Here is a 27,037-nt window from a genome sequence, read left to right as displayed (position 1 = left end):
AAACTGTACAAAAACAACAGCAGTACTTCCCTGCAAGTTCAAATTCCACTCTTTTCAGTAGATTTCAAAGCAAGTACTTAAGTGATGAATTGTGTATTAAGATTACATAAAATATAAGGGTTTTTTTTTTGTTCTATTCTCATCACATTTCAAACAGCCATAGATGAATTACTGTTACTTTATTTCCTGATGATTTGCAGCTTTACAAGCATTACTGAATCTAAAACACAGCAAGGAAGGCAAGACATATTTCCATCCATATTGATAACACATTAAATTATTTGACTTTTCTGAACAGCTTATGAAAGCTCTTTTTTTTAAGAAACTAAAAGAACCATGTTGACTGCAACAAGCAATCACATCTTGCAGTTTTAATGCTTGCAGTGTGAATCTTTCTTAGATTAATTACATTATCTAGTATTACAGAATAGTTACATAAGCAGTACTAAAAAGAAATAAAAGGAACAACCTCCACACAGGCAGTTACAGTATCACAAAATATGTAAAGAGGATCAAGGCCAAAGCACAGAAAGTATTTTATTTGACCGTGGCCCAAACAACCACTTCCTCAGAGGCAGTCAGCAACCACACTACGTGGGAGGAAAATAAAAATCTACTCAGTCACTGTCTTTAAGAAACAATATAGACATCTACCTGCAACAGTTTTAGGTTTACTTTCCAGAGTGTTCATGGCTGTGCCTGTAGCTGAAGACACTGTTGATACACACGTGCTCTTCTTTGCCTTGACACCATTGGTCATTGTCACTCCACCACTGCTGGCCATCCCTGCTAAGAGGTCATCGTTACTCTTAGTCTGAAAGAAAGGTAAGATGCGGCTTTAAGACAGCTGGCTGACAAGTTTGCACAGCCACCACTTCTTCTGTTAAGGAGTCCATCAGTTTCACAAGTACACATTTGAGCAGTCCTGCCTCTGTGCGAGTATGCTGAAGTGTAACTGCACTGCACTATGCACCGCAGGTGAGCTGAAACTGAACTTCAACTACTTACACGAGTGACCATAGAAACCAAGTCTCCTCTCTCCCACAAGAGAGGAAATCATCACCATTTCTGTGCCAAAGTGGGAAAAAAAATGAGATAAGAAGAAATCACAGCAACAAAGAAGTATAATTTTTCTCAATTTTGACTGAACAGTTCCTTAAGTATAAACAGATAAATTAGGAAGTTAGCATAATGTTCTTCAGGAGAATATGATCAAGCATTTTCTGTTGGACAAATTCCCAACAAAAATGAAAGCTAACAACAATAAAAATCAATCCAAGATAAATAAAATACCATTTCTAGCTCAAAATGCTAAGCCACAATCCACTAGAGACAGTATCAAGAGCGGGGAAAAAAAGCCACCCTCACCATCTATCCTTGCCTCGATCTCACGCTCCTCCCTAGGCACCCTCAGGGACAGGACATTTGTTTCATGGACTTTTTGTCTGACCTCTTAATGTCATTCCTCAAACTACTGTTAGCCACAAGAGCTGCCTGGAACGTGACAAGAGTAAGCACAAGGATCCCAAGAGCCAGACTCCCAAACAGAAAATCCATCTTCCAGAGTGTAGCAATGTCTAAAAATACTAAGTACCTAAGTATGAATTGGCAGACAGTACCACTCTTTAAAATGCCATTTGTCAAATGAAGAAGAAATCCTAATAGGCTCAACACTCCTCCTATTCTAAGGAAAAAAAAAAGTGAAAGGTTAACAGCATTCTCTGAGTAAATGTATTATTCAGTGGGATAACGTGAAGTCTCAAGCAGCATTCCAGCTAAAAGGTCCCAGCCAGGTGCTCTACATCATGACTTAAAACTGCATATTTTTAAGCTCTGTATCACATATATATCCACATTAAATACTGTATGCCAGACACTATGATTTTATGCATTAAGAACAAAGTTACATATGCTTACTTAAAAGCAACGTTGCATCTCACTCTAATTCAAAGTTTCTTTTTGCAGCTGAGAACTTGATAATAGTTAGCAACATTGATCACAGTGATTCTGTCAAGTCTGACATCAGTCAGACTATTAGCTCTTGGCATTTGTACCTTGCTAAGAGAGCAGAGAAATTAGATTAAGCTTTCAAACACTTGTAGTGCATGTTATCAAGCCAAATGGGTCAAGACATGACTCAGCTTGAAGAAAGAGAGCTACATTAAATGCAGGCTTTCTGACGTCAGGCATCTCCAGCCCCTGCTGAACAAAGGAATTTCAGCCAGCTGCTCTCCCTAACTTACCCGAGCACTATTTCCAGTAGGCTGAAAGGCACTGCCTCCTCTGCAGCCAATTAGTAAACAGTTTTGAGAAACTGTAACACTACACTGCTGGCAGAGAAAACTACTTAGCAAAGCTCTGGAGAAATTACAAACCAGCAGCTCTCTTTTTAACGCTCCCTAATAGCAACCACTCTTGACTTAAAAAATCAAATTATTTTTACACTAGATACTTTTATGGGAACTGAAATTAATGCTGCATGTTTATTAAACAGTTTTCTCAAGGAAAAAGTTTCCCCCATTTACTGGAAATGTTGTAACCCTGCTTAGCAACAGAACCCCTTTAAAAACTGAAAGATAGAAAATGAAATGATTAGAAGTGCCAACACAATACTACAATTCACATTCCATTTCCTCCCACAACTTTACTTCTTTCAGTGCAATGAAACCTGAATGATTGCCCCTATAACTCATCTCACATTAGCTTCCCAACACGTGTATCCTATTTACTGCACCTCTCTCAAACCCTTGCAGTATCTAGCTGCATAATTATTCCTACGTGGAATTTTCCTTGATGCTTACTGCTGCTGCATTGAAATACTTCAAATATTAGTTACAGATTGTTGTGTGAAGTTTAAGCTACTGCATTTTGCAAACAGAACTCTGCAGCCCAGACACAGGAATCCTGAAGACACAATCTAATTTTTAATATTCAAATTTCAGGGCCCACTGCCTTTTCAGGGAGTGAAAACTTTGCACAAACAGATTAAAAACTGGAGGTGGGAGGCAGTTAGCCATCTGCTGTAATAACGTGTGTGTGCAGGTGGGAAAGTGGTGAATGTGCCAAAGTCCTGGGCACACTACGAACCAAAATCTTATGAGAAAGGTAACTGAAAAGGTTTCCAAAACAGTTTCTCAGGGTCACAGAGGCACTCTGGAGCACACAGACCAACTTCTGGAACAGCATTCAGCTGCACTAAAGGGTGGGTCTCCCATTTTCTTCCTGAACTCATTGTCTATGCACTCTGACAAAGACAAAACCATGGTACAGAGCGTGGTTAAAGAGCCCCCACCTCCCACACAAAGCAGATCACCAGCATACAGCTGTGTCACAAAGGAGACAGAAAAAAAAAGTACTAGAATTGAAAGTCATTTTCAACTGCTCAGCATTACTACTGATTGAATTAAGTAATATGCCCGTGCATTTCTATTCCTTAATATCTGCCTCTCATTCATAACCAACCCAAAGGTCTTCCTTTCCATATGCACACTTATTTTGAGGACTGCATAAGTTGGTAAGATGCTTCAATCAAAATTATCTCATGCCAACCATGCTTTGTTTTGTTTTCAAGGAATTTCATATGGAACTTGTCAAATGCACATGAATTTTCCTTGTCTAAGAAGATCCTACAAACTCCTTTAAAGAAAGCAATAAACCAAAAGCTTAATTGATAAGATCAAATGTAGGACCATGCAAAATAAATTGCTGATAATTCTTTCAAATTACACAGGTCCAAAAATACAAGGAACTAACTTTTTGTCTGAGCATGGAACACTTAGAAGATTAAATAAGAAAAAGAAGTCATTATGTCAAGCTGCTGCTATGCCAGCTGTGTGACAAGAAGCAGACGTCCAATTGCACGAGTAAGCCTGGCTGTTACATAAAGCTGAGATAAATTTTAGTAATTGTAGGGGAATTTTTCACTGTACCTCAAACAGACAATTGTCAAATTCTAATCCAACATCCAAACATAGCCAGAAGTGTTACTAAAGTAAGAAGTGAAATTGTGAAAGCAGACTGGGTCAGATTTCTTCAGTGTTAGATCATCGTCCTTCTTTACCTCACTGAGAGGTATCGCCTAAGAAACTCGATCAGAAAACTACAAAGGGGTTTTGTTTCTGTATTCTTTGAGACGTTTCTAGAACTGCAAAATGAGTAGTGTCAACAACCATCAAAAGATTATTTCAAGTTAAGAAAAATGGAGCGGTGGAGTAGAAGAAAAAAATCTACCTGCAAGCCAGCTTGGCAGGTCATCGCAGAAGCAGTAACTGTTTTTCCATAACAGAGAAGGAGAGTGAGACAGACTTTGGCAATTCTGCAAAGCTATTTACGGACCGACTTCAACTACTTTAATTCTACATTCACACAGCCTATCTGGCTGCCTGTAGGCAGCAGAGATTCAGGTCCCAGCTGCAGACAGCAGCTCTTTTCCTCAGCCTGCTCATCTGCTCTCGGGCTGCAGGCAGGGAGCAGGAGGGGAGCCCAGCTACATCCCCACCAGGACTGGCAGGCAGAGCAGGCAGGCTCCTAACACCAGTCCAGCCTTGATGTGCCTCCAGGTCACAAATTCTGCACCAGCACAACTTGCTAAGTCCTATTTCTTGGTTGCGGAAAAGCGTATGATCCTAAATCCAGTGACATACAAGAGAACCTCGACCTCAGAACTTGTTCTAGGAGCAAGAAACAACCTGTGCAAGTTGAGCTCAAGTAATAGTTCATGCAAAGGAAAGGTCAAAACAGCCAGAAGAATGCAGCTGCACTGACCTGATGTGGATCACCAATGTCAAAAAGTTTCTCATGTTAGGTACCTCATTAGTTCTTGTTTCAGAATGGTACAGAGCTCTCTTCAAATCCCATTAGTCACTGACACACCATTCAGGCACAACGCATGACACTACTGATAACACTCAATCCAGTGCAACTTCCACTTTGCTCCTTTTGCAGAGCAACCAAGTTCTGCAAAGTAATATTGTCTTCCATCACACCACAAACTGCAATGTGAGAAGTACAGCACTGACACCACACAAGGTCCTATCACCCTGCCCAGTGCTGTATAACCACCTCAACTCCCTTCAGCTCCCTGTGTAACAAATCTCTAGTTGCACAGAAAACATGTCTCAGAACACTACACTTCTAAAGCTTTCTTATCAAAAGTATCAATAATTGGAATGTTCCAGAAGCTGTTACCTTCAAAAGGGATGCTGATGTCCCAGGTTTGGAGAGTTTTGTTACTGCAGACAGCGAGGAGCCGTTCTCTGGTTTGGTTTTTTCAGTTGTTTGAGTCTTATTTACTCCAGGCACTTTGGGCACTGAGCCAACACTCCTGCTTGCTTTCTTCATCCTGGGCTGTCTGTTTATGATGCATTTACAAACAAAATCTGCAAACAGAAAGAAGTCTTAAGCACGAAATACAAACAAAGCACGGCATATTTTTGTAACACTATTTAAGAGCAGAAGTCCACAACAGCACTAAGAGCCACAAAGCAGAGCCAAACAGCAAATACATGGGACTGACCTATGGGTGTTATGCTTTTTATAAAAAGGATTTTATTTCTTTTACTATGAGTTCCTACAGATCCACTTCAATTTATTTTTTTCCAGTCCTCTCTCCGCAAATGGCACTGAACCAGGGATACTTTGTAAGTGACCCATGTTACTGAGTTTGCTCGTTAGCTAGCAAAAGAAAGGCTTATTAGGGCTGCAGCATTCTTCAGTTCTGACTGTGGGAAAGAAAACACCGTGGGAGCACACAGCCAACAGACTGACTCCCAACAACAGCGGATCTGAGAAAAGATTAGCTGGGTAACTGAAGTACTGAGGAGTATCAGCAGTTGCAGAGAGAAAGGGATTGTACAAGTCAAAGAAGTTGAAAAATTCTGATTCCTTGAAACCAGTTATTATTAAAAGTCACGTTAATAAACACATGGGATTTCAAGTGCCTTGAAAATTTCATACTGCCACAATATGATGAGGACTGGCTCCAAGAAGTAATCCAACATGTTGTGCCATGGGAGCTGAGCACCTTCCCCTCCTGGCCTCCCAGCTCCCTCCAACAGCAGACAGCCATCAGAGCTGGTCTCCCAGCCACGCAGGAACAAATGCAGCCACAGAAAACCAAGCTGACTTCACACGAACGTGGAGCAGCTGCAGCAGACAGCCACGCTGCCAATTCCATCAGACAGCCACAGGAAAGGCACAAGAGCTGACAGCTTGGTGCAGAGATACAAGGAGGATGAACACTTGGCACTCTTTCCTCATCCTCTTCGTGCCAGAGGACAGACCACCACCCTTCCAACCTCCCAGGCTGCACAGAGTGAGTGCTTTGCTTTACCTGAGCTCAGTACCCCACGGCTGATTAGAAACACGAAGCCCATCAAGTTCTTTGCATCTCTTCCAAAGCAAAGCATTTTGGAGGCACAAAAAGGAGATGGGCAGCTGAGTGTGTGCCAAGTGCCACACATGACTGCAGCGATCACAAGCAATGTGCTGCACTACCAATGTGATGCTGAACACGAGCACGTGCTTCTCCTGCCCAGCACCACTCCTGCACACGAACAGATTCCAAGCCCAACCTCCCTCAAAGTCAGCAAAACTCCCGGAGCTTTACATCTTCAGATCCCTCAGCACCATTAACACAAAGCCTCATATTATAAGACACTGAAAATATTTGTTCATGGCTTCCAGACTCTTGAGCTCTGGCACAAACAGACACAGAAAACTTTGTCCTCTGCTGCAGTTTCATCATCAGAATGTCAGCAATGCAGCAGCACTGCCATGCTGCTACCGGGAACCAGAACGCCGGCGCAGAGCACTACATCACCGAGGGACCATCTGAAATGGGACACTCCTAAGAAAAACACAACAGACTACATGAAAAGATGGCCAGAGCATGCTCGAAAAGCAATAAAACCTTCATTCTTGCAACATTTGTTTCAACAGCACAGTGATTTCAGTAAGTGAAAATAAAGGAAGCCGTGTGGAGTTTAACGCGCGACGCGATGTAATTCAGGCAGGAGCTGAAATAACATTTCACTACAGTTTTAAAGAGTGAACAGCGCACACAGGACCGCAGTTCACAACTTACCCCAGGGAGAAAGAAGTTACCAAAGCCTTCCCTTCCCCTGACACGCTCCCTCCCACCTCAGAAAACCCAAACCACAGAGCAGAGTGGAGGAGCTGAGCACAACTGAACATCCGCAGCTGAGCGGCTCTGGGCAGTGCCCCCTGCACACGGCCAACAGAACAGCGACCTGCCAGCAGGGCACGAGGCACTGCTGCAAGCCACGTGATTAACGCCAGCAGTACGGTATCAATTGGAGAATTAACTGGGATGGAAAAATGCCCCAACGAGCCCCAGCTATCAGATAGAAAGACTGCATTCCTGACGTGCAATGCAAGTGCTGCCTCCGACCTGTACCCCCTCCCAGTAGCGCACCCGGCACAGGCTGACCCATGTGGGCAGCAGCTCTGGCAGTGCGTGGCTGCAGCCCGGCCCTTGTACAGCTGTGACCACAGCACCATAAATGACAACTTGAAAGCACTGTGCCCGATAGCACGGCACTGCTCCTCGCTGCGGACCGAGCTGATGCACACAGCTCTGTGCTGGGCAGTGCTCCCACGGCTCTGAGACCTCAGTGCTGGGAGAAGGGGCTACTTCTTACCACTATGATGCATTATAAGAGGGATTGAGTCCTTTCACCTATTAACATTTGTCAATTACATGTGGTACATAGGGATCAGAATCCCTCTCAAGAGTGCTGTAAAAACAGAGACAAGCCATCCCTCACACCTGAGGACAGGGAGCTTTTGGAAGCACTCATAACAAAGCAGATGTCCAAAATGCAGAGGGAAGCTGTTGTCTTCAAACCTCGAGCCCAGTACTCACACGCTTACTCCTTGGTTTTGATGTACTCGAGCTGACAACTTTTGCCCAAATAAGCAGGGAACGACATTCTTAGGCCACTCAGACAGCCCCAAAAGCAGAAAGAAGAAAAAATGATGCAATACAACCCCTGCAGCCTCCTGTAAAAGACACATTCACAATATCTTCAAGTCTCTGCAGGCCAGAGAGCATACCACCACCAACCCCACGTCTGGAACGGGGAATAAGCCACCAGGGCACAGCCTGCTGCCTCCATAGCACGCAGTGCTCACAGCCCCAGCTCACAGAGCTGCACAGCACAGCACACTCCAGCACTGCCTCATGCTCAACATTTCCCAAAGCACTCTCCTTTAACCATCAGGTTGCACAGCCCAGGGTGAGCAGTGCTCACGTTTTGCTGCTCACGTGGAATTTGGGACACTGCTGCCAGTGACACAGAGGCCGATGCGGGGGATAGCACAGGTAACAGGAACCATGTGGAACCACAGAAGGCCTTAATGAGCAATAAGAACAGCCAAAAGTCCGATGGAGGCATGCTCAGAGCCGATCAGAACTGCTCGCTGCTTTGATTCGCAGCTTCACAGTGTTTGGGATACATCGAAAGAGTAAAGCAATTCCAGGAATCACTGAGAAAGTTAACACAAAACCATACAGTAAATGCAGCACTCAGCAGATCCATCCTGCCTGCACACCCACACGTGGGCTGGCACACACAGCCCCGTCCACAGCCACCACTAAAGAGCTGCAGATGGACCCCAGCAAGGGGCAAACATGAGAGCAAAGGCACATCACCTGAACGATGCTCGGGGTCCTGGAACAACTGCTGTGGGCACTCCTATGGAGAAGACAGACCCGTTACCTCCTGCCTTAAACATTCAAAAGGGTCTTTCCAGCTTCCCATCACAAGCCGTGGAAGTGCAGAAACTGGAGTTCTGAGTCACACTATCCGTATTCCTCACTGTTTTCAAGCCACATTTACATTGCTGTTTTTCTTCTCAAACCAAAGAGAGGAAAGCACAGAGCTTCAGGCGAGAACCAGGCGCTGTGCACTTCAATTCCTCTGCTCCTTCTTTGGAGAAAACTGCAGAGCTGTAACGGCCGTGAGCAACGTGCGACCGGCACAGTGCTCCACATTCCAGACAAGTGACAGGAGCAGCTCAGAGCCGTGCTCTAAAAAAGCCTTTTCATAACAAAATTAAATAACGCCTTGTTTCCCAGCTCCTACTTTAAACAGACGTTATTTCTAACCTCCACTGAGGACAGAAAAAAACAAGCATCCATCAGCCACGCACTGACCTCCCAGCACAGACTGTAAGCACACAACGAATTTCGCAGCCAGAGGACTGTCTGCCTTCAACTCCACCACCAGCACGTGGTGTGTGCTCAGGTGAACCCACGATCTCACTGACCCACCATCTGTCTCAGTAACTGCAACAGCAAAAGTCAATTGCTCTCCAGCTACAAAGCTGTATTTATGATCTCGTAACCTTAAGCACACATTCCAGTATTTAACCCACACTTAGGCTGCCCCGCATCAGTGGAAATTCTCCTTGTGCCACCAGGGAAGGACGTGCACAAAGCACAATGTGCTACCTCGAGAGCAGGCACTCGGTAGCACAGCTCTCTCCCCTCTCAGCTCAGCAGGAACACCTCATGGCACTGCAGCACCAGGACAGGCTGCAGCAGGGAGCTGTGGTGGCCTTTTCCCTCATCTCCACTCACCTCTGCCAGCTGAACTCCACTCCCAGCAGCTGCACAAAGCCTTTAGCAGCACGAGGTCCACAGGGAGAGGAATGAGGTCAGTACATGGGCTCCCTTTACAAAAAGGGGGACAGAGAACACTGACAGACAAGCACTGTGCCACGTGAAGAGCGAGAGCAGTGCTTCCCAGCATGAGCACATACAGGCCCAACCTGTAAGTGAATACATCTGACTAAACCAAAATATATAAATTCATCCAAAACATCAGATCTTGAACTTGTGCAAAGCCTCCAAGTCCCATTTCCTGTTTCCAGCCTGGTTACAACTATCATTCCATTCTTATCAGATGCTGATTCACACATCCTCAACTTGAGGACTTCTGCTGCCCACATTTCTGATGCTGAGCGCTCACTGGGTCCACTCCATCACTGACCTGGTCCAGTAGCATTCCTGAAAGCACTGCACCGAGAGCAGAGCCACCACCTGAAGCCATCCCAGCCCCAGGGCTCACACCTGGATTCCCAGCACAGGATGTCTGGGCTCTGGTCACAGCCAGGCTGAGCAAATAGCCCAGGTGGGAATGGCCCATCCATAAACCAGTCCTGCTGGGGCTGGGAGAGGGAAATGCCTTCTAGGGATTGCTTAAGCCAGTTGTGAAAATCATTTAATTGTACCCTGCCACCAAAAGAGACAGTCCCACCCCCTCCTCTGTCCTCTCCCTTGTTTCAGTTCTGGAGATCACCGCTCATTTTCTGATGAGTTAGTTTTTCATCAGATCAGGGCTGATGTGACTCACCTTATAATTACCAGGCATTACACAGAGCAGAGGGCCATGGAACTGGGAATGAGAGGAAGGCTCTCCCGTGGGGCACAGCCCCACACCAGCCCTAGCTCACAGCCCAGCTGCGGGGCACAGCTGCAGCCCTGCTGGGAGCAATCCCCGCGCTGGTGGTGGGCCACCACTGCTGCCCCTTGTGCCACATCAGCTGCACAAGGAAACCCCGAGCTCTGTTAGCTTTACACAATCCAAAGACAGAACGCAGCGGCCGCCAGCACGGCCAAAGGTCGGCTCTGCAAGGGTGTGCACCCCGTGCTCTGACCAACCCTCCCATCTTTAAAACCTGACAACTGCAAACTCATGACTTGGTTTTAAAACAGCAGACAGAGATGAGTCAGGACTGCCTGCAAATCCCTCCTAACACCCTGCTAGCACCAGGACAGGGGCATCTACCTGCCCGAGCGCAAGCCTGAGGATATGCATTTGAGTCATACAGAAGTGCTGGGGACACAATGGAGCCTCTCTGGCTAACTGGAGAGAGCCAGGCTCCAACACATCGCTCTTCTAGCTGTGCCCCTCAGCCCGAGTGCTGCAGCACGGTCCATCCTTGCACCTACCTTCACCGTTTATTTGCAAATTCCCCTTCTGGTGGCTCCCAGTTCTGCCATATATTTGCAACAACGTCAGTTCTTTGCAAAATTATCCCAAGACATCTACTTACAACAACGAAGATCAAAAGTTGCTGCGCCCTTACAGAAGTCCTCGTTCCCAAAGAAAACCATGCGTGTGCATGAGCATGCTAACAGAGAATTATTGATCTGAGAAGAGATGGGGTCCTGTGATGCCTGGCTGGCCGCGCCAAGCTACCTAGTGCTCCCAAAGGTGGCTTTCTCTGATCATTCAGCTGGAGTGAGCTCAAAAGAAACAAGAAATATGTTCCCTGTGAGTCGTCACTTCGGGCTACATCCAAGCGTATAACTCAGCCACTCACGCCCGCTTATTTTCCCTTTTTCAGTAACAGCACTAAAAATAAGATCAAATGGGGTGAGTTTTGAAGTCAGGAAGTACAAGCATAACATTTCTGATGCTGCTTTTCCCACTGCGCCACAGAGATTTGGTCGTGTTAACGGCACGACAAGTTCCTAAAACTGGATCCTGGTTGGCGAGACAGGCTGTAACACTACAAGATCAAGGGGAAAGAAGAAGAAAAAGAACTTCTGAAGTATGTCTGTGAAATATACCTCCAGAAATTCCCAGCACACAGCTCTGTCTCTTAAGAACGCATTTTCTTCTTTTGTACTGTAACAAGAACGGCATAAACTTACTTCTCTATGCCACACGACATGGCAGCACACATTTATTCACACCTGAAATGCTGACTGTGTGTCACTTCACCCACTGCTCAGTGCAATGGAAGTCGTAACAGCCCAGAGATTACTCTCCACTGCAGACAGAACTGCTGGTGCCAGCGCTGCACTGAGGATGTGCAGCAGGCAGCCAGGCCTCAGCCTATTGCCCCAGCAGGCACTGCTAGGGACAGGCCCAGCACAGAAGGCTGTGCTGCACACCTGAAGGCCACAGGGACCCTCCTTCCTTCAGGCAGAGGGGAAGGTGAAACCTCACCCAGCTGCAGAACCCCAGAAGCACAGTGCTGGAGATGCTGCTGTGGTGTTCCGCCACCGTCGTACTGTACTAAAGGAGCACTTCATAGAGCTAAAGTAAATAAAACCACAGATCATCATCACCATCCACGACAAAAGCCCCATCACCAAACTGCTCGGAGCAAACAAAACAGAGACGTGGGCTGCAGGGTTTAACTACACAGCACTGTATTTGACAGAAATAGGAGAATGAATTAAAAACATCTTTGTTCTCTACGGCCACGAACTGCAGCCAATCAAGAAAACGGACGTGGCATTTCAGCAACAAGAAAACATCTGAGAAAATGCAGTTCTTTCCTTATTCCATAGCTCAGCAGCCTAGGAGCTGACTCTTCCATCAGCTGCAAACACAGCGACGCGCTGCCACAGGACGCAGTCCCGTCTCAGTCTTTCAGATCAATATGGTGGGGAAGAGCAGCAGCTCTCCCCAGGCTCAGCCCCGGCCCGCGCGTGGGAGCGCTCACACCGCGTCTCCCACCCCCACCCAACTGCCCTGCCCTCCTGGGGAGCGGGGCTGCTCTCGGCTGTTAACTGCTGACCCCGGGCGGGAGGAGGAGCGGTACGTTCGGGCTGAGCTGCAGCCCGGGCAGCGCGGCGGGCGGGGCCGCGATCGCCCCCGGGCCGAGCAGAGCCCGCTGCGGCCGCATCCTATGCCGGAGCCCGCGGCGTTTTCCACGCACAGGAGCCGCTCTCCAACGCATCCGCCGCTCCAGAAGCGGTTTCTGGGCTCGGTCCGAGCGTCACCGCCGCTTCGTTTCCCCCCACGGGCTCAGAGACCCTCAGAGCCGCCACCTTCCCCCCTCCCCCCGCCAACCCGTCCCAAGGGGCAGCGAGGAACAGATGGGAGCGCTCACGGAGCTCCCGCAGTGCGGCTCCGGCTCCGACCCGTCCGCGCGGCCGCACGCCGCTCCTCAGGCCGCCCCAGGGCGCGGCGGTGGGAGGAGCCCGGGGCACGGCCTGCGGGGCCCCCGCGGCCCTGAGGGAACCCTCGGGGGGCCCGGCTCGGCGCTTACCGGGCAGCCGCCGCTTCCTCCTCCTCCTCCTCCTCCTTCCCGCGTCTCCGCGGCGCGGCCGGACGTGAGGGGACAGGACCGGACCGGGCCGCGCGCGCCGCCGGCGGGAGGCGGAGGGGGCGCGGAGGGGCGCGCGCGGACGGCAGGGAGCGCCCCCCCCACTCCCCTCAACCTCAGCCCGCCCCGCCCCTTCGCGGGCGGTACCGCCGCACTGCGCGTGCGTCAACCGTCCCCCTCCGGCGCCACCCGGGGCCGAAGAGGCGCGTGCGCTGTGGCTGGGGGCGGCTCGCGCGGGGCCGCTCGAGGTCACGTGATGCGGCGCGGTGGAGGTGCTCGGGCAGCCCCGGTCCCGCTCAGTGCGGCTGAGGCGCGGCGGTGCGCGTCTTCCGGTTCAGCGGGAGCCGTTCTGGAGAACTCCCCACTGAAGCTGTGAGAAAGCGGCTTTGAAACTGTATTATACAGATTCAGCACGGGGAAGAAGCAGTAGTGATGCTCATCGACTTCCCTCTCCTTTTCCCCCAGTTTAGGGGGCACGTGTGACATGCTGTCCTTGTTTTGCATCTCATTGCAGTGTGATTTTAACCACTGTTTTTTTCCCTTTCCTTTGGCCTTTGGGAGCCGCACTGAGTGGCGGTCAGCTCAAGAACTGTCACGTAGGAGTTGGGATTCCCAGCGCATTTCTGTTTGCAATTGACGTTATTCACTGAAACAGCATCTGATTTAAAGCGCCGAGAGATCACGATTTAAATAACTGATTTAATTTGCACCTCGACTGCTGCAAAACACTCATTTAATGCAGTACTGAGAGGAGGCCAGAGCTGATTTCTTAGCAGATATGTAATTACAGCTGAGGGCTCTGCACACAGACAGGACGCTATGGGGTCTGAGCGTGGCTGCGTTTCCATGTCATAAAGTAATAACCTGGTGCAGGATTAATTATGTACCTGATAAAGTCCCATTTTGCCCAGCTACTTCCATGCTGTTCCTGTATAACTCAGTTGCTTTAATTCAGCAATGACTTTGTACTAACACTGCTTTTACTTTGTAAACCATGAAGTACCTCTAATCTTGAAAGAGTAATTTCTGTACCTTTGGCAATCTCAATCGAACACAATTCACGCATTGAGTTCAGGGTAGGCCCAGTTTTTAATTAAATAAGACCCAGAGAACCCTGACAAACAGATACAGGAATTTTTATTTAACACTGTGTACAAAGAAAGGCTACAAATGCCTTAGACTTTTTCCCCCAAATACAGTTTTTGTATCCCTCTTCCATACCATTTATCTCAGGAAAAAAAAAATCCTGAATGATTATTTTTCCCCTTTTTCCCATTTCCTTTTTGTCCTTGCATGGCCCTAAACTGAGAGATGTTTATCAGTCATTCCAATACCTTTCAGTATTAAGCTATCAGGGTTAGATTTCTTTGCAAGAACAGAGCACTGAGATACTGAAGCACCAACAACAGCAGTATAAAATGTCAACATCAGCCTCTGTAACACGGTGGAGTTAAACAAAATACTGATGGTATTAATTCTGAAGAAACCCCAAATGATCTTATCCAAACAATAACCAGTTGTTTTCTTGTACACCTGATAAATTATCACTAATTATAAAATTTAATCGTATTTATATTTTAATAAAATGCCTTTCATTGGCATTCTTCGTGGGTTATTAGCACTTGTAATAGAGGTAAGAACAAACTACACAACCAATATAGGCAAGAGAGGGCTTTGTTTTGTTTCCATTGTTTTTCACCAAATGGACACAGAAAGGACAAAATCTCACGTGTCCTTCTGTGGGATCGTAATTAAATTCACCGTTGCACTGTGGTGCTCTCCATCATCCAGCATCACAATTCTTTACCCACTTTTTGCTGCCTTGGATAGTTCCTTGTCATTTTCAGTGCTGGTATGATTTCTCCTAGGCTGTGAGAAGCAGCAAAGAAGAGAGCGGAGTGGATGTGTTAGAAAAGGCTGTTGTGAAGAGCCTCCCTTCTGCTATGTCAGCATTTACACTGCATTGCTACTATGTTGGAAGGAGTTTTCATATTTAGATAAGTTTTCAGCTATATCCATAATCCCTGGTTATGGAAGTCCTCACTCAAAGCATGGCTGAAATGGAAGAAATTTGAGCTTGCCTATTTACATTGGGGTTTGATCATTCAATTAGGCACTATAAAGAAGAAACTGGATGTGTCTAACCCCATAACTGCTTTTGGGGCTTCATTCAAAATGAGCCCCTAAGGACCAAGGCCATCTGCTCACTGGTGGGCTCTTCCCATTGTGGTTCCTTTGGGAAGCAGCTGTGTTCTCTTTCCAGGTGGGAAGCTATTTTGTATACAGGCATGCTCTTCCATATATGCACAGGGATGTAAACTGGTCCTGTAATAGAAATCACTCCACAGATAAACAGTTGATCTGTAGAATGCCTTGAAATCATGAACATCTTGTCAGTAGGGAAAAAGAGTGCAATAATTCCACAAACAAAAGCCCTGGCAGAAAATCCAACAGGAATTCACCATCCTGACGAATCGTTTTGATGAGATGATTTGAGCATGACTGCAATTAAGGCAGAGCAGTTAAGCAAACATTTCTTCTAGGTATGGGCACTCTGTAATCATTTTCACTCCCAAGTATGCCTGGCAAAAAAATAGAAAATAGGATGTATTTCACTTGCAAAACAAGCCTGCACAAGCCTAGAGCTTTAACGCTGCCTGCTCCACTCTGTGCCAGAAGACTGGAAATGCTTTAGCCATCTGCAGGAATGGCCCTGCCATCAGCTCCTGTCTGCATATAGAATAACATGGTTTCTATTGGGAAGGAAGGGTGCCTCTTACTGAAATACAAAACGTGACGGTAAAAAGTGAAAATGACATGGCCGGTATTTGCACAGGTCACCTGCGTGCTTTTACAGAGGTGTCCTCCAATTCTACTATAAGGTGGCAGCACGAAGAACCAGCAGTGGAGGCCCTTGAGTAGTTTTCTACTTCTTAGCAGTAGCGTTAGCATGTTTGCTTGACCCAGGCCTACATCTAGGCATCTGGCAGAACCAAGATGATGCTCTGTTTGCTTTGGTCCTCCCGTTTCCAGCGTTCCATCACCGCAGCATGCTGTGCTATCCTATCCTTGCAGCTCAGAAGCAGGCTCTTTAGCTCAAGCTGTACTCTTAACTTCCTGCTTCCCTTTTTCTTTGCAGTAGCGTTTCACCTTTGGTAAAACACAGACTCTGGTGCTCCTCCGTAACTGTTGCCATAGAGGAAAAAAGAATGTAGAGAGCATGTGATAAGCTTTGCTTTCTTGGCACTGAACTGTGATGTTTCAGTAGTGAGAAAGGCAGCTGCAGCAGCTGAATTCCTGGTGTTCCTAAATTAATGTTTATTTGCTGACAAGACACTCAGTTACTGAGGCCACAGGTTGTCTTCTGTAACCTGAAAGGAGATCTTCTGCTCTGTACAGTTCCAGACCATGTTATCAGAGTGATTCCTAATTATGGTGATTCATTTTTCAATTTACGTCATCTTTCTTCCCTAAGACTTCGGTAAGAAATAATAATTAGCTGTAAGTACTTCCTTCAGAGCTTTTGTTGATGGTAAGGATGATCCGTGTACTTGAATCTACGCAGTGAAAGCTTTCACAGAATACATACAGGTGTCCATTTAATTCCAGGTGAGAATAGAGGATTGCTGATATAAATTGGAAGGCTCCACGACCTCAGCTGCAAGTACCCCACCTTAAAGGACGTGGATGGTATCAGATGTATTTTTCAGGCAATGCTACAACAGAACGGTAGCAAAGCTTACCAAGAAAAGCATACCTGGGCTAAATAAAAATTTAACCAGTGAGGAAACAGAGATGGTCGATTTTTTCTCCATCAGATTTTAAGTATCTTTAGAAGCCACGTTGGTAATTTTATATTTTACACATACTTCAAAGAGTGGTACATTAAGATCAATGAACACGTTGTCATGCCTTCCAGCGTCACAGTGCGTGGCAGGCAAACTCGGAGACCCGAGCATGCTTTACAGAGCAGTACATCCATTTAAATAAACTCATATAAAAGTGACTCAACTGTAAAACACAATTTCAAACAAGTATAACGAGTAAAACCCTGCGGGTCCCATCAGCGCTCGGTGCTGCTGCCACCTCGTGGCCGCACTGCAGCTCCGCTTCATTGCACGCTGACTGCCCCGACGTGGGCATGCCGCGGTCACAGCCAAGGCAGGCGGCTGGCATCAGCAGCTGCACTCAGCACACAGTATTTTGCCCTTAGCTGATACATTAAAAAATAGCAGCGTTAAAATACAGCCCGAAATAGCTCGGCTACTATCTCAACTTGTGTAAAATTGTGCAAGAATAAAGAACACCAGCAGCATTTCAATGGACGGGTTTCAGTTTAATTTCAGTCTCCTCCCATAAAAAGCACACACCAAAACAAAGCTGAGAACGATCTAGCGCTTGTTATTTCTTGCCCATCATTAAAACTTCTCCCTTTTTTTGCTTTACTTTTTAAAGAAATTTAACAAACTGATCAGTGCTAAAAAAAGAAAAATCCATGCGAATTTGAGAATAGTTTCTAAATGCCATGAAACTTCTGCTTCTTCCTCTTCTTAAACTGGAGATGCAGTCTGTCCTAACAACCTGAAATATTTCTAATGAAGCTTTTAATGTTTCAGCTGGATGTAGCTGAAAGCTACTACTTTCCTAGAAACAGAAACAATACAAATTCTCAGTGCAGTTCTTAAAGGGTAATTTTTGGCCAACTTCCTCTTAATGTTATTCATATTGTACCTTTCCTTACAGAGAGTGGAACAGTTAGGATTCCTGACACAGCTCACAGGGGATTGTCAGGTGTAGAAATCAGAAGACCATCTCTAGAGCCACGTTTAACAAGTCCCTTTATGTTTTAAATGAGATAAGGCTTATTATAAACACAACAAAATTTAAAACAAAAACACCCACAGCATCCCTTGGAAAATAAAAGCCTTGTGGAAATGCTTAATTAAAACTGAAATTGCAAAATTAAAAGAAATTCAAGAAATCATTCTCATATTTCAAATCAGTCTATGATTTCATCATTAGCAGAAACATCTGCTATCTTTTCCAGCCCAAAATTACCAGCTTTGGGGAAAACATACTCAACAGAAATAATTAATGGGTTACGTTAAATTACCTTTTCTTTTTCCCTGATCCACATGCCTGCATGTTAGATTACGTTACATTAAAACTGAGCATTGTAATTGAGAGACTAAAACAACAGCCTGTAACAGCAACCAAAGCAAAAGCCATTTTCTCGTGGTTATACACCATACATCAGTAACTTAATATTAATTTCCTATATAAATAAAAATAAAACAGTTGGGTAAAAGTAAATTGGCACAGTCATTATGGTATTGCTTTCCAGTTTCAACACTGCAAAGAGCAGCCACAGATTCTGAACACCGAAAGGAAAAGGCTGTGTCACACAGCCACCTGCTGCACTTTGCTGCTGTTGTTTTGTGGCCTTTTGCCATTCAGATGAAGTCAGCAGCAGTGCTGCTGCCTCAGAAACACCACACAGCAGCCTGGAATGGGTAGGCGTGCAGCTAGCAGGAAAAGGATTGTTATGGAACTGCTACGTAAAAGTGAGAACAAATACGTAAAACCAAAACCACAGAGTGTGGTTTACTGGTCTGCCTGACTTAAGGTGAAGATTTACAAGATTGTGACTAATTTTTACCTTCAGAAAAGGCAGAAATAAATATTAAAAATGCTAAGCCTTCAAGTTTTCTTCCCTCCCCCCAAAAGCACCTCCTACTATAAACATTTTTTCTGTTTTCCAGATTCGGAAGTCGGAATGTAATGGAAATACATATAAGAGAGAAGGAATTTCTAGTTGTACATTACATTACAAAGAGGTTTGCTCCCAGACCTAAGAAGGGAGGGATACTAAGCAATATTAAATTCCTATAAGGATCCTTACATAGCATGCAAAATGTTGATATACTCACAAAATTGGAATTTCTATTTTTTTCCTTTTTGAATTTGTAACTTCACAGTACAATATTTTCTAATATAATGTAGCAGTCAAAATTACATTGACTACAAAAACATTTCCGTTATTATTTTTTCTTCTGTTCATTTGAAAGACTCCTCTGTTGTTGTTTTTTTGTTTTTTTTTTAATATATATTTTTGTAATTGAGAGACTGCAGATCGCTCATCAGAAAACATAAAACTCAGCACCACAGGGGTTGCTTTCTATATGGTATTTCTCCTCAAATGATGTTGACAACCCAACTATACGAGTCGCTCTGTCTCTCCCTGCCTTTCCCCATGCTGATTCCTCCCCTCATCCTCAGGCTGCACTTTTCTTCTTGCCTGGATGGTGGATGGCTGCCACCAAACAGATGCTGCGTAACTGGGTAGGAAGCAAAGGGGGCTGGAGTTGTTAATGACAACGGAGTAATTCCCAGCTCTCCCAGGATGTTTGGCACAACTGCTTCACAGCCAGAATATTTTGCTCTGGATACCAGCAATGAGATTATGCTTTCAATTCTCTAAACAAACACTGCTGTCCTTTACACCAGTGTAACCCCCATGGCTTTGACCAGGTTAGGCAGGAAGAAACGAGCCTGGTATTTATTGAGACCTGCAGTACTGCTCCGTGTGGTTCCACACATCCCTCCACTGCTCTGACTTAAAACAGGCTTGGAATTTCTGAAGAGTACACATGCATGCCACTGGCTAGGGTGTCCATGAGGTACATTCTGACATATTTACCAAAGTATCTATCAGAAGATGACTCTCATAGAAGCAATGCACGTACAAAGCCTCCAAAATTCAAGTATATATCTATATATTAAAAAAAACAAAAACCCACAATGTTCTGATAGGAGTAAGCAGCCAGGCAACCTGATAACCATTAATAATTTGTTTTGTCCACAAAAGCTTCAATTATTTTTGTAGTGTTAACATCTTTTCTTTGGAGTGTTGGGAATTAACAGCCTTCCCAATTGATTTTCATTAAGTTTGGCAGAGTCTAAGGAATTCAGCAATCCTCTCTGGATAATATTGCTCCTGCTTTTATATGCAAACAAACAACAAATCACAAAGCACTGACTCAAATCGTCCCTGCCTCTCGTTAACTTGCTGTATTTATTTATAGTGAAAAATCATTGAGTCTGGGCCCTTCAACACCCCCACCCCCCAAAAATCCACACCATCAGAAGTGCAGCATAGGCAAGAGCACGGCATCTCCTTCCCTCAAGCTTGTATAAACATTTGCAGGAGAAGGGGTGGGCGAGACAAATAAAAAAGTTTGAGTTGTATGCAAAACTGTTTCACTTCTTTAGAAACCTGTTCAAATCAGGACTTCAATTTCTGAGGAGGGTATCTTAGATCCCAGACCCTTCCCTTCTTTCCTCTTCTTGCAAAGCAATGCTATTTTTGTGGCCTAGAACAGTACTTTAAAAACAGCAGTTATTAAAGACACAGTTGTGATAGATCCTTTAACTCCCTCTCACCCAAAAAAGGGTATATCCTATCAAGTGGTCCATTAGAAAGCTTGAAGTTCCATTATGATAAATCCATAAAATGAGGAATACCTTCCATCACATTCCCAGCAAGAACAACAGCCACACTCTGTGGTGCATTTGTTCAAGTGTCTATTGCTCCTTCTAGTGGAGATTCTGCTCAGCTCAATCTCCACTTCGATTCTTTCTCATTCTCCTGATCAAAAGTAGGTACTTTTCTACTTTCTCTTCAGCTTGCCACTGGTTAACAAACAGCAGAAGCATTGAGGACCATAAATCCCCCGAAAAAGGAACAGGCCAGAAACGTCTGAAGAAACACCCATCTTCCTTTTTTCAAGAGTGGCAGATCTGTGCCAAGAACGGGTTATTGTTGTCTTGTTTTGGTTTTTTCGGAGTCCTATTGGCATCACAGACATCTACACCTCTGTGGAAAAGAGAATGCTTTGCCTCTTGCTGTCTGGGGTAGGGATGGTCTCTAGCTGCAAGAAGTACAGAAGGACTTGAACCTGGAAAAAGAAAGAAATGGGTAAAAATAAAGCTCTGTTAACAGATTCTGATGCTGGCTGTTTTATAGTTGGCAGACATGACTGCACTGCTCTACACAGAAATTAATTCTGCACTTACTATGTTAATACAGCATATAATATCAGGAGGAATATTAAAAAATCCAGTGCTTTGGAGGAACTTTTCAGCTTCAAAGATAGCAAAGTGTGGATGTTCCACTTTGCTGAAAAAATCTGATCTACAATTTGCTATCACTCAATAAAGAAAGGATAAAACAGCATGATGAGCTAACGCAGCCTCTGGGTTCCTCTGGTTGTCTGCACTGCCTTCAGAAGGCTGCAATGGCAAAATAAATCTCAATCTAGCAAGGATTATTGAGCATTGTGGAAAAGCAGACAGTCCTTTTATCCTAGGCTAGTAATGCAGCACTCCAAAACCCTACTGTGCACAAACAAAGAATGCAGGATGTGAGCACATCGACATCTTTTTTTAAGTAAAGCTCTATTAGCACACATACAAACTCAACTGCCTGAAGAAACACTGTTCTATAAACAGAGTCTAAAATGTCTGTGCTGGGGGGTGAAGGCTGTTTGTTTCTCAAAACTGCTGTGAAAACAGAAACAGGAGGAAAGGTGAACAAAGCCTGCGATTTCCCGGCTACGGCCTTTAAACAATTCAACAGCAGATTTAGGATTTTACCTGGGACATGACTTCTAGTGACCAGCTATCAGTCATCGTTATAGGCTGCGTTGGGTTGGCAGGGATTTTGCTGTCCTTCTCTGAAGGTCTGAGCAGTGTTGGTCCAAAGACAGTTGCAAGATTATGCAGGGACATCTTGTTAATGCTCTCCCTCTCAGCAACCCTGAGAGAAGAAATGACAAGGTGGACCTCTGTAAATGTCTGAGTTAAGAAGTATCCTTCAGTAAGAAACCGTATTTATTCCCTTTGTAAAAAAATTTAAGTATAGGCACTGAAGCAAGCACTCTCTCCACACATCCTCAAATTAACTGCATACATAAACAATACCTTGACCCGACAGCTACGAGCTTAGTCAATCTATAGACCTTTACCTGAGAAAGGGGCTCCTGTTTGGTCAGACAAAAGTGAAACAGGAATAAAAGAATGGTTTTCATCTCGGTACCATAAATGAGAAACTGAGGCACACAGATTAAAACATTTACCGAGAGCACAAGAGTTTGTACCAAGAAAAAGCCCAGGTTTCTTGGAATTTAAACCAGAACCTCAGTCACAAGATCACCTTTGATCTCTACAGTGACAGTCTCTGGTATGTAAATTATGTATGTAAATTAAGATACTGCGCATGTATTAAACAAGTTTATTGTATTACTATCAAACACATGGAAATATTTTTTCAGTTACAACCACTTTGCAAAGACAGACAAGATCAGAAAGACCAGTCTGAGCAAGGAGCTGACAGCTCCAGTCAGAAGTACAGAACTGGAACTTTTAAAGATTGGTTAAATTCAACTGCAACACTTTTTGAGACAGTACTGAGAAGTCCTTAAACACAAAATTTCACAATTAACACTGAAACCTTCCCCAGTGCAGGTGTGGCTTTGCAGATATTGCAGCAAGAATCTGCATTTGCACTTAGGTAAGTCCTGAGACTTTTGTTTCCCCTTCAGTTCTAATCCTCAGTTTCAGTGAGAATGCAATTTGAGATTCAGTGCTTCACTAAATGAGTGTGAAGCAACAGTTATCTGATGAGCACTCACCTCAAATCAGCAAATGCTCCTTCATTTGCCTATTCAGCATGGGCTCAAGAAGGCTCCTCTTTTCTAAATAAAGATGCTTTACCCATTGAATAAGTATTTAAAGGATCCAAACATTACCTTTTTAAATGGTCCAAAAGGAAAAGGAATGTCACAAGGTTGGGCTCTGGAAGCGATAACAATAGATTCAACATACAGCTTTCCTTTGCAACAGGATCTGAAAGTGCTGCAAGACAAAAAAATAATACAATATCAGCATAGGCAGTGAATTAGAAATCGACTGTATGATTCCCCAAAGCAACAAATATGGATGGTTCTGAATTGACTGTAATTGCATCATAGTTCGGAAGGTCAGGCACACATACATGCCCCACTGTTTGCTTTTCTTGATTTCACCAAGAGACAGAGAACCCTTTTCCCTCTAGCAGTTCAAGTGCTTGCACATGTCAAACCATTAGGATGGTTTCCCCTTCATTAAATATAACAAGGTATTTCCCCCTCCAAAGAGGACTTCCCTGGAAGACTGAATGGGCAAACAGCAAGCACAAACCCAACAAGTTAAGCTGTCATTCTATTCTTCACCTGCCCTTCGGAAACCTGGACATTTTCAGCTATCAAAAAAAGCACGGTGTTTGCTCATTCTCAAACTTGCTTCCAAAGCTAATTTCTGAGATCCACTCCACTTCCCTTACAGCTTGTTCCAAGCTCCTATCCAACATTACAAATCTGTGTTGCTTTAGGAGCAGCATCCTACAGAAGTCTTTAACACGGGTGCAGGTCATCAGGAGTTACTTTTGCTACTACCTACCAATGCCCTCAGCAAAGTTGGGGTACAGTTCATCTGTAAAGAGAGGCTCAGGCAGCTCTCGGAAGTACAGCTTCAGTGTGCCTGCAATAGCATTAACATCCATCTCGCTCATCATCACTGACACATCTTTGTTATCTGAAAGAGGGAAGAAGGGTTAATAAATTGCTGGCCTTGCATTCAGTTTTTGATTGCTTTGATTGCTTTGCTCCTTGTTTATCCATTGTCTTTGCCCAAGTAGCTGAGAGTTTTCCTGTTTACATTCCTCTCAATTGAATGACAACTGAGAAATGCTGCTGTTTCCAGCTTTAAATCAACTAGGGGAAGTTCACACTACCCATGGTTCCTTCTGCTGTGCCAGCAACACAGGCCTGATCTGGAAAAAGCCCTGCATGTCTGTATTTATACGCATTTCAACTTCTTAATGACCACATTTGTTATTCCAGTTCCCTGCCTCAAACAGCTTAGAATAAGAGACTCTGAGGCTGTCTAACTCCCCACTGAGTGTAACTAAAGTACACAGGCAATTCAGGGTTCACATTTCAGTTTTGTTACTTTTAAGAGCAACAAAACCGCCTCCTTTCCTGAAAACAAACATCAACCAGCAGAGCTAGTGCTGGCTTAGCAGAAAATGGCATTTAATGTGAAAGAAAAAAAGTTGTTCTTCAAAACGTGGAACGCTTTTACCTGCACTACTGAGGATTCATAAATCAGTGCTTTTGGTAGCTTAGGGGGGACTGAAAGGAAGATACAAGAATGATGAAATATCACAAACAAAAATAAAAAACAAGCTCAAGTGGTCCTTCAGTTACCCCGTGGATGCTGGAAGTATGGCAGAAATTTCATTTTCCATAGCAAAGCAGTTTGGAGGTGTTAAATCTGCTGGGTTTGGATGCCTTTTGGGGACATATATGTCATTCCTTTAAATGCAGCAGCAAAAAGGAGCATTTTTCTGAGCAAGATCAAGGAAGGCTTTAAAATACTGGTCAAAATTATCTGAGTTTACAGGCTGCACACCTCAGCCTAGCCACAGAGTCAGGAAAAGAGCCCTGACCATACATCTCCTGGCTGGTAAAGAACATGTTCTTCCTAGTCAACCACAGAACTGTTTCATCAGTTTATTTTTTTGCTTGCTTTCTTTCACAAAACATTCTCAAACAATTCCAAAGACTTCTATTAATTTGGAGGCAGAAAAAAAGGAAAACTGCAGCTTCTGATTGTCGCTGCTTCCCCTGAGGAAGCTGCTTGCCATGTAGAAAGTCTTGGCAAGGCATGCAAACCAGCTATGTCATGTCTGCTGAAAGGAATAACAAACGTGTTATTTGGTACAGGGATCTATTCCACTGTATGTCTTGGGTCGTATCTGCAGCTGAGGAATACCAGTAAAACATGCAGCCAGGTTTAAAATGATTCTACTTGAATGAGAATCTCTCCCTCTTAATGCTTCTCAGGGAACAAAAGATTAAAACTCACACAGCCATCTGACAGGGAGCTCACACAGGTTCTCAGTTAGGAGGAAAACATCAGACACAAATACTTACTGACATCAAAGGCAGCTTTCAAAGCCTGGATATCGGTTGCGACCCCAGAGACGCGGTAGATGCCCACCTCCTCCATTCCACGCCGTTCTATCTCCTCCACGCACTGGCGCACTATGTAAGGCACCTTTGATCTCTCCCTCCTTAAGAAAGGAAGACAAAAGAGTTCAGTACAGCTCATGCTCTCCGTTCTTGCTGCCCCATCCAGCCAGCCTGGCTAAAATCACCCATTTTGCTGTAAAATTCTCTTCTGAAAAACAGGGTGGGAAAAAGTCCAAGGAGGTGATCAAAGCTGAGCTGAAAAGTTTTTCAGCTTTTAAAGCTGGAGAGGATTTTCTGAGTGTCTCAGCCTATCTTTGGCTGTTGTGCAGCATCCCTGAGCACTAGGGCTTCTGTCCAGGACCCAGTGCCCCCTGTGTCTGCAGCTCTGCAGAGGTAATCATAGGATTCCTGAACTACCCTTGGCAACACTGCTGCTTTCAAATTAATGCAGTTCCATAGTGAGGAAACACTATACTTCCCAAAGTATGTAACAGAACAAACAGGTTTCTGCCAGTAAACAACTCATGACAAAAGATCAGGGGTTAAAATAATACGACAGGATCCAAAGAACTTGAACATTTTTGATTATGGAAAGGAAATAACACTCTTTAGTGGCTCTGGAAATTTGTGACCAAGCCAGCTAACCACAAAGTAAAAGGGCAAGGGGCATTTCCAGGACTCAGAGAAGTGACATGCTGGAAGCAGACACCCGAGCTTTCCGAGCCTGTATATATGTTGGGTTTTTTTCCCCGTGTGAAAACACAGCTCACAAAACGTACACCATCCCTGGCAGCAACAGCCATCTGCACTGCTACCCGAGTGGAGCAGGCTGGACTAAGAAATGCCTCAGTGGGATTAGGGCAGGTGCGACCCACTGGCTAATTGGCTTTCTCAAAAAGCAATAGGGAGAAATTCAACCCATCCGCTCACTTGGTGACAATAGCGATCTTGACCCCAAAGACCCCCGTCTGCTTCCGTGATGGCATCCTTTTCAGGCTGAACTCTCGACTGGTAAACTTCACCGACAGCTTCACTTCAACCTGGGTAGAAGAGAACAGCCCTTTTTTTATTCTGCAACAAACAGCAAAGACAACAGAAGCAGTGCTGTTCATTGTACTTACTCCATTCATTGAGATAACTGTGCGTTGCCAGTCTTTGTCGTGGAGTGTCTGTGGGTCCAGCTGAAACACATGGAAATTACCCATGAGCTAAGAACAGACTTGGGAGAAGTCAGTTAGCCTGAAAGGCTTCTGTGAGTAAGCAAAGCTCCACCACTTTCAATGCAGTATTTCATTCCCATAGAGAAACACCCATTCCAGGGTTCCTCAGACTGTGGCTAAAAGGACACATACTGTGCCATTCTCCAAGCTGGGATGATGGAGACGACTCATTCATATAGAAAATTCACCAACATGCATGCAGTGTCTGCTTCACAGCAAAGGAAACCTCAACAAGGAAAATCAGTATCTGAAAGCTAAGAACTTCTCATTTCACAGAAAGGGAAACTGCAGTTATTGCTGTAGAACAAGCATGTGAACAGACAGCTAACTTTGTCCTGTCCCACAGGGCTAGGAGTCAGAAATAGGGAGGAAAGATTTCTGAAAATTGTTTGATTTGAAACAGATCGCCCTCTTTCTTAAAGAGCTGCAAGTCCCAAGCACGTAACTCAGAGATCTCCTTCGTTCTCTAATTTCTTGCCTGAAAGAGGCTTTGAAATTCATTTTCAAAATTTGGAAATAAGATCAGGAATTGGGAACCTGTGTGTGTGCATGTACACAGGAAATCCCTTGTCTGGACATGTATGCATGCTCTAGTTCATTTTGGGAAATCTTCTCATAGTGAGTTTCAACAATCAAAAACATTAATTAAAT

At 44.8% G+C, this 27,037-nt stretch overlaps 2 protein-coding genes across 2 annotated transcripts in view; both read right to left on the bottom strand.

The window, feature by feature from the left end:
- Positions 1-5,370, bottom strand: part of SPECC1L (sperm antigen with calponin homology and coiled-coil domains 1 like) — a 49,197-nt gene extending 43,827 nt beyond the window's left edge. The window contains exons 1-2 of the mRNA XM_065738928.1: positions 5,188-5,370; positions 655-814 (exon numbers count right to left, since the gene is read on the bottom strand). Coding sequence (XP_065595000.1) covers positions 655-814; positions 5,188-5,340 — 313 coding nt within the window. The 5' untranslated portion in view covers positions 5,341-5,370. The remainder of the gene's footprint in view (positions 1-654; positions 815-5,187) is intronic.
- Positions 5,371-20,152: 14,782 nt separating this feature from the next.
- Positions 20,153-27,037, bottom strand: part of BCR (BCR activator of RhoGEF and GTPase) — a 93,356-nt gene continuing 86,471 nt past the window's right edge. The window contains exons 18-24 of the mRNA XM_065738957.1: positions 26,288-26,347; positions 26,097-26,206; positions 25,128-25,267; positions 23,590-23,724; positions 22,902-23,007; positions 21,748-21,910; positions 20,153-21,050 (exon numbers count right to left, since the gene is read on the bottom strand). Of these exons, the coding sequence (XP_065595029.1) occupies positions 20,961-21,050; positions 21,748-21,910; positions 22,902-23,007; positions 23,590-23,724; positions 25,128-25,267; positions 26,097-26,206; positions 26,288-26,347 (804 nt within the window). The 3' untranslated portion in view covers positions 20,153-20,960. The remainder of the gene's footprint in view (positions 21,051-21,747; positions 21,911-22,901; positions 23,008-23,589; positions 23,725-25,127; positions 25,268-26,096; positions 26,207-26,287; positions 26,348-27,037) is intronic.

This window comes from Cyrtonyx montezumae, unplaced genomic scaffold (genome assembly GCF_038088225.1).
Source record: "Cyrtonyx montezumae isolate F1298 unplaced genomic scaffold, pur_monq_1.0 scaffold_23, whole genome shotgun sequence".
NCBI classification, from domain to species: Eukaryota; Metazoa; Chordata; class Aves; order Galliformes; family Odontophoridae; genus Cyrtonyx; species Cyrtonyx montezumae.
This window is presented reverse-complemented; position numbering and strand designations above follow the sequence as displayed.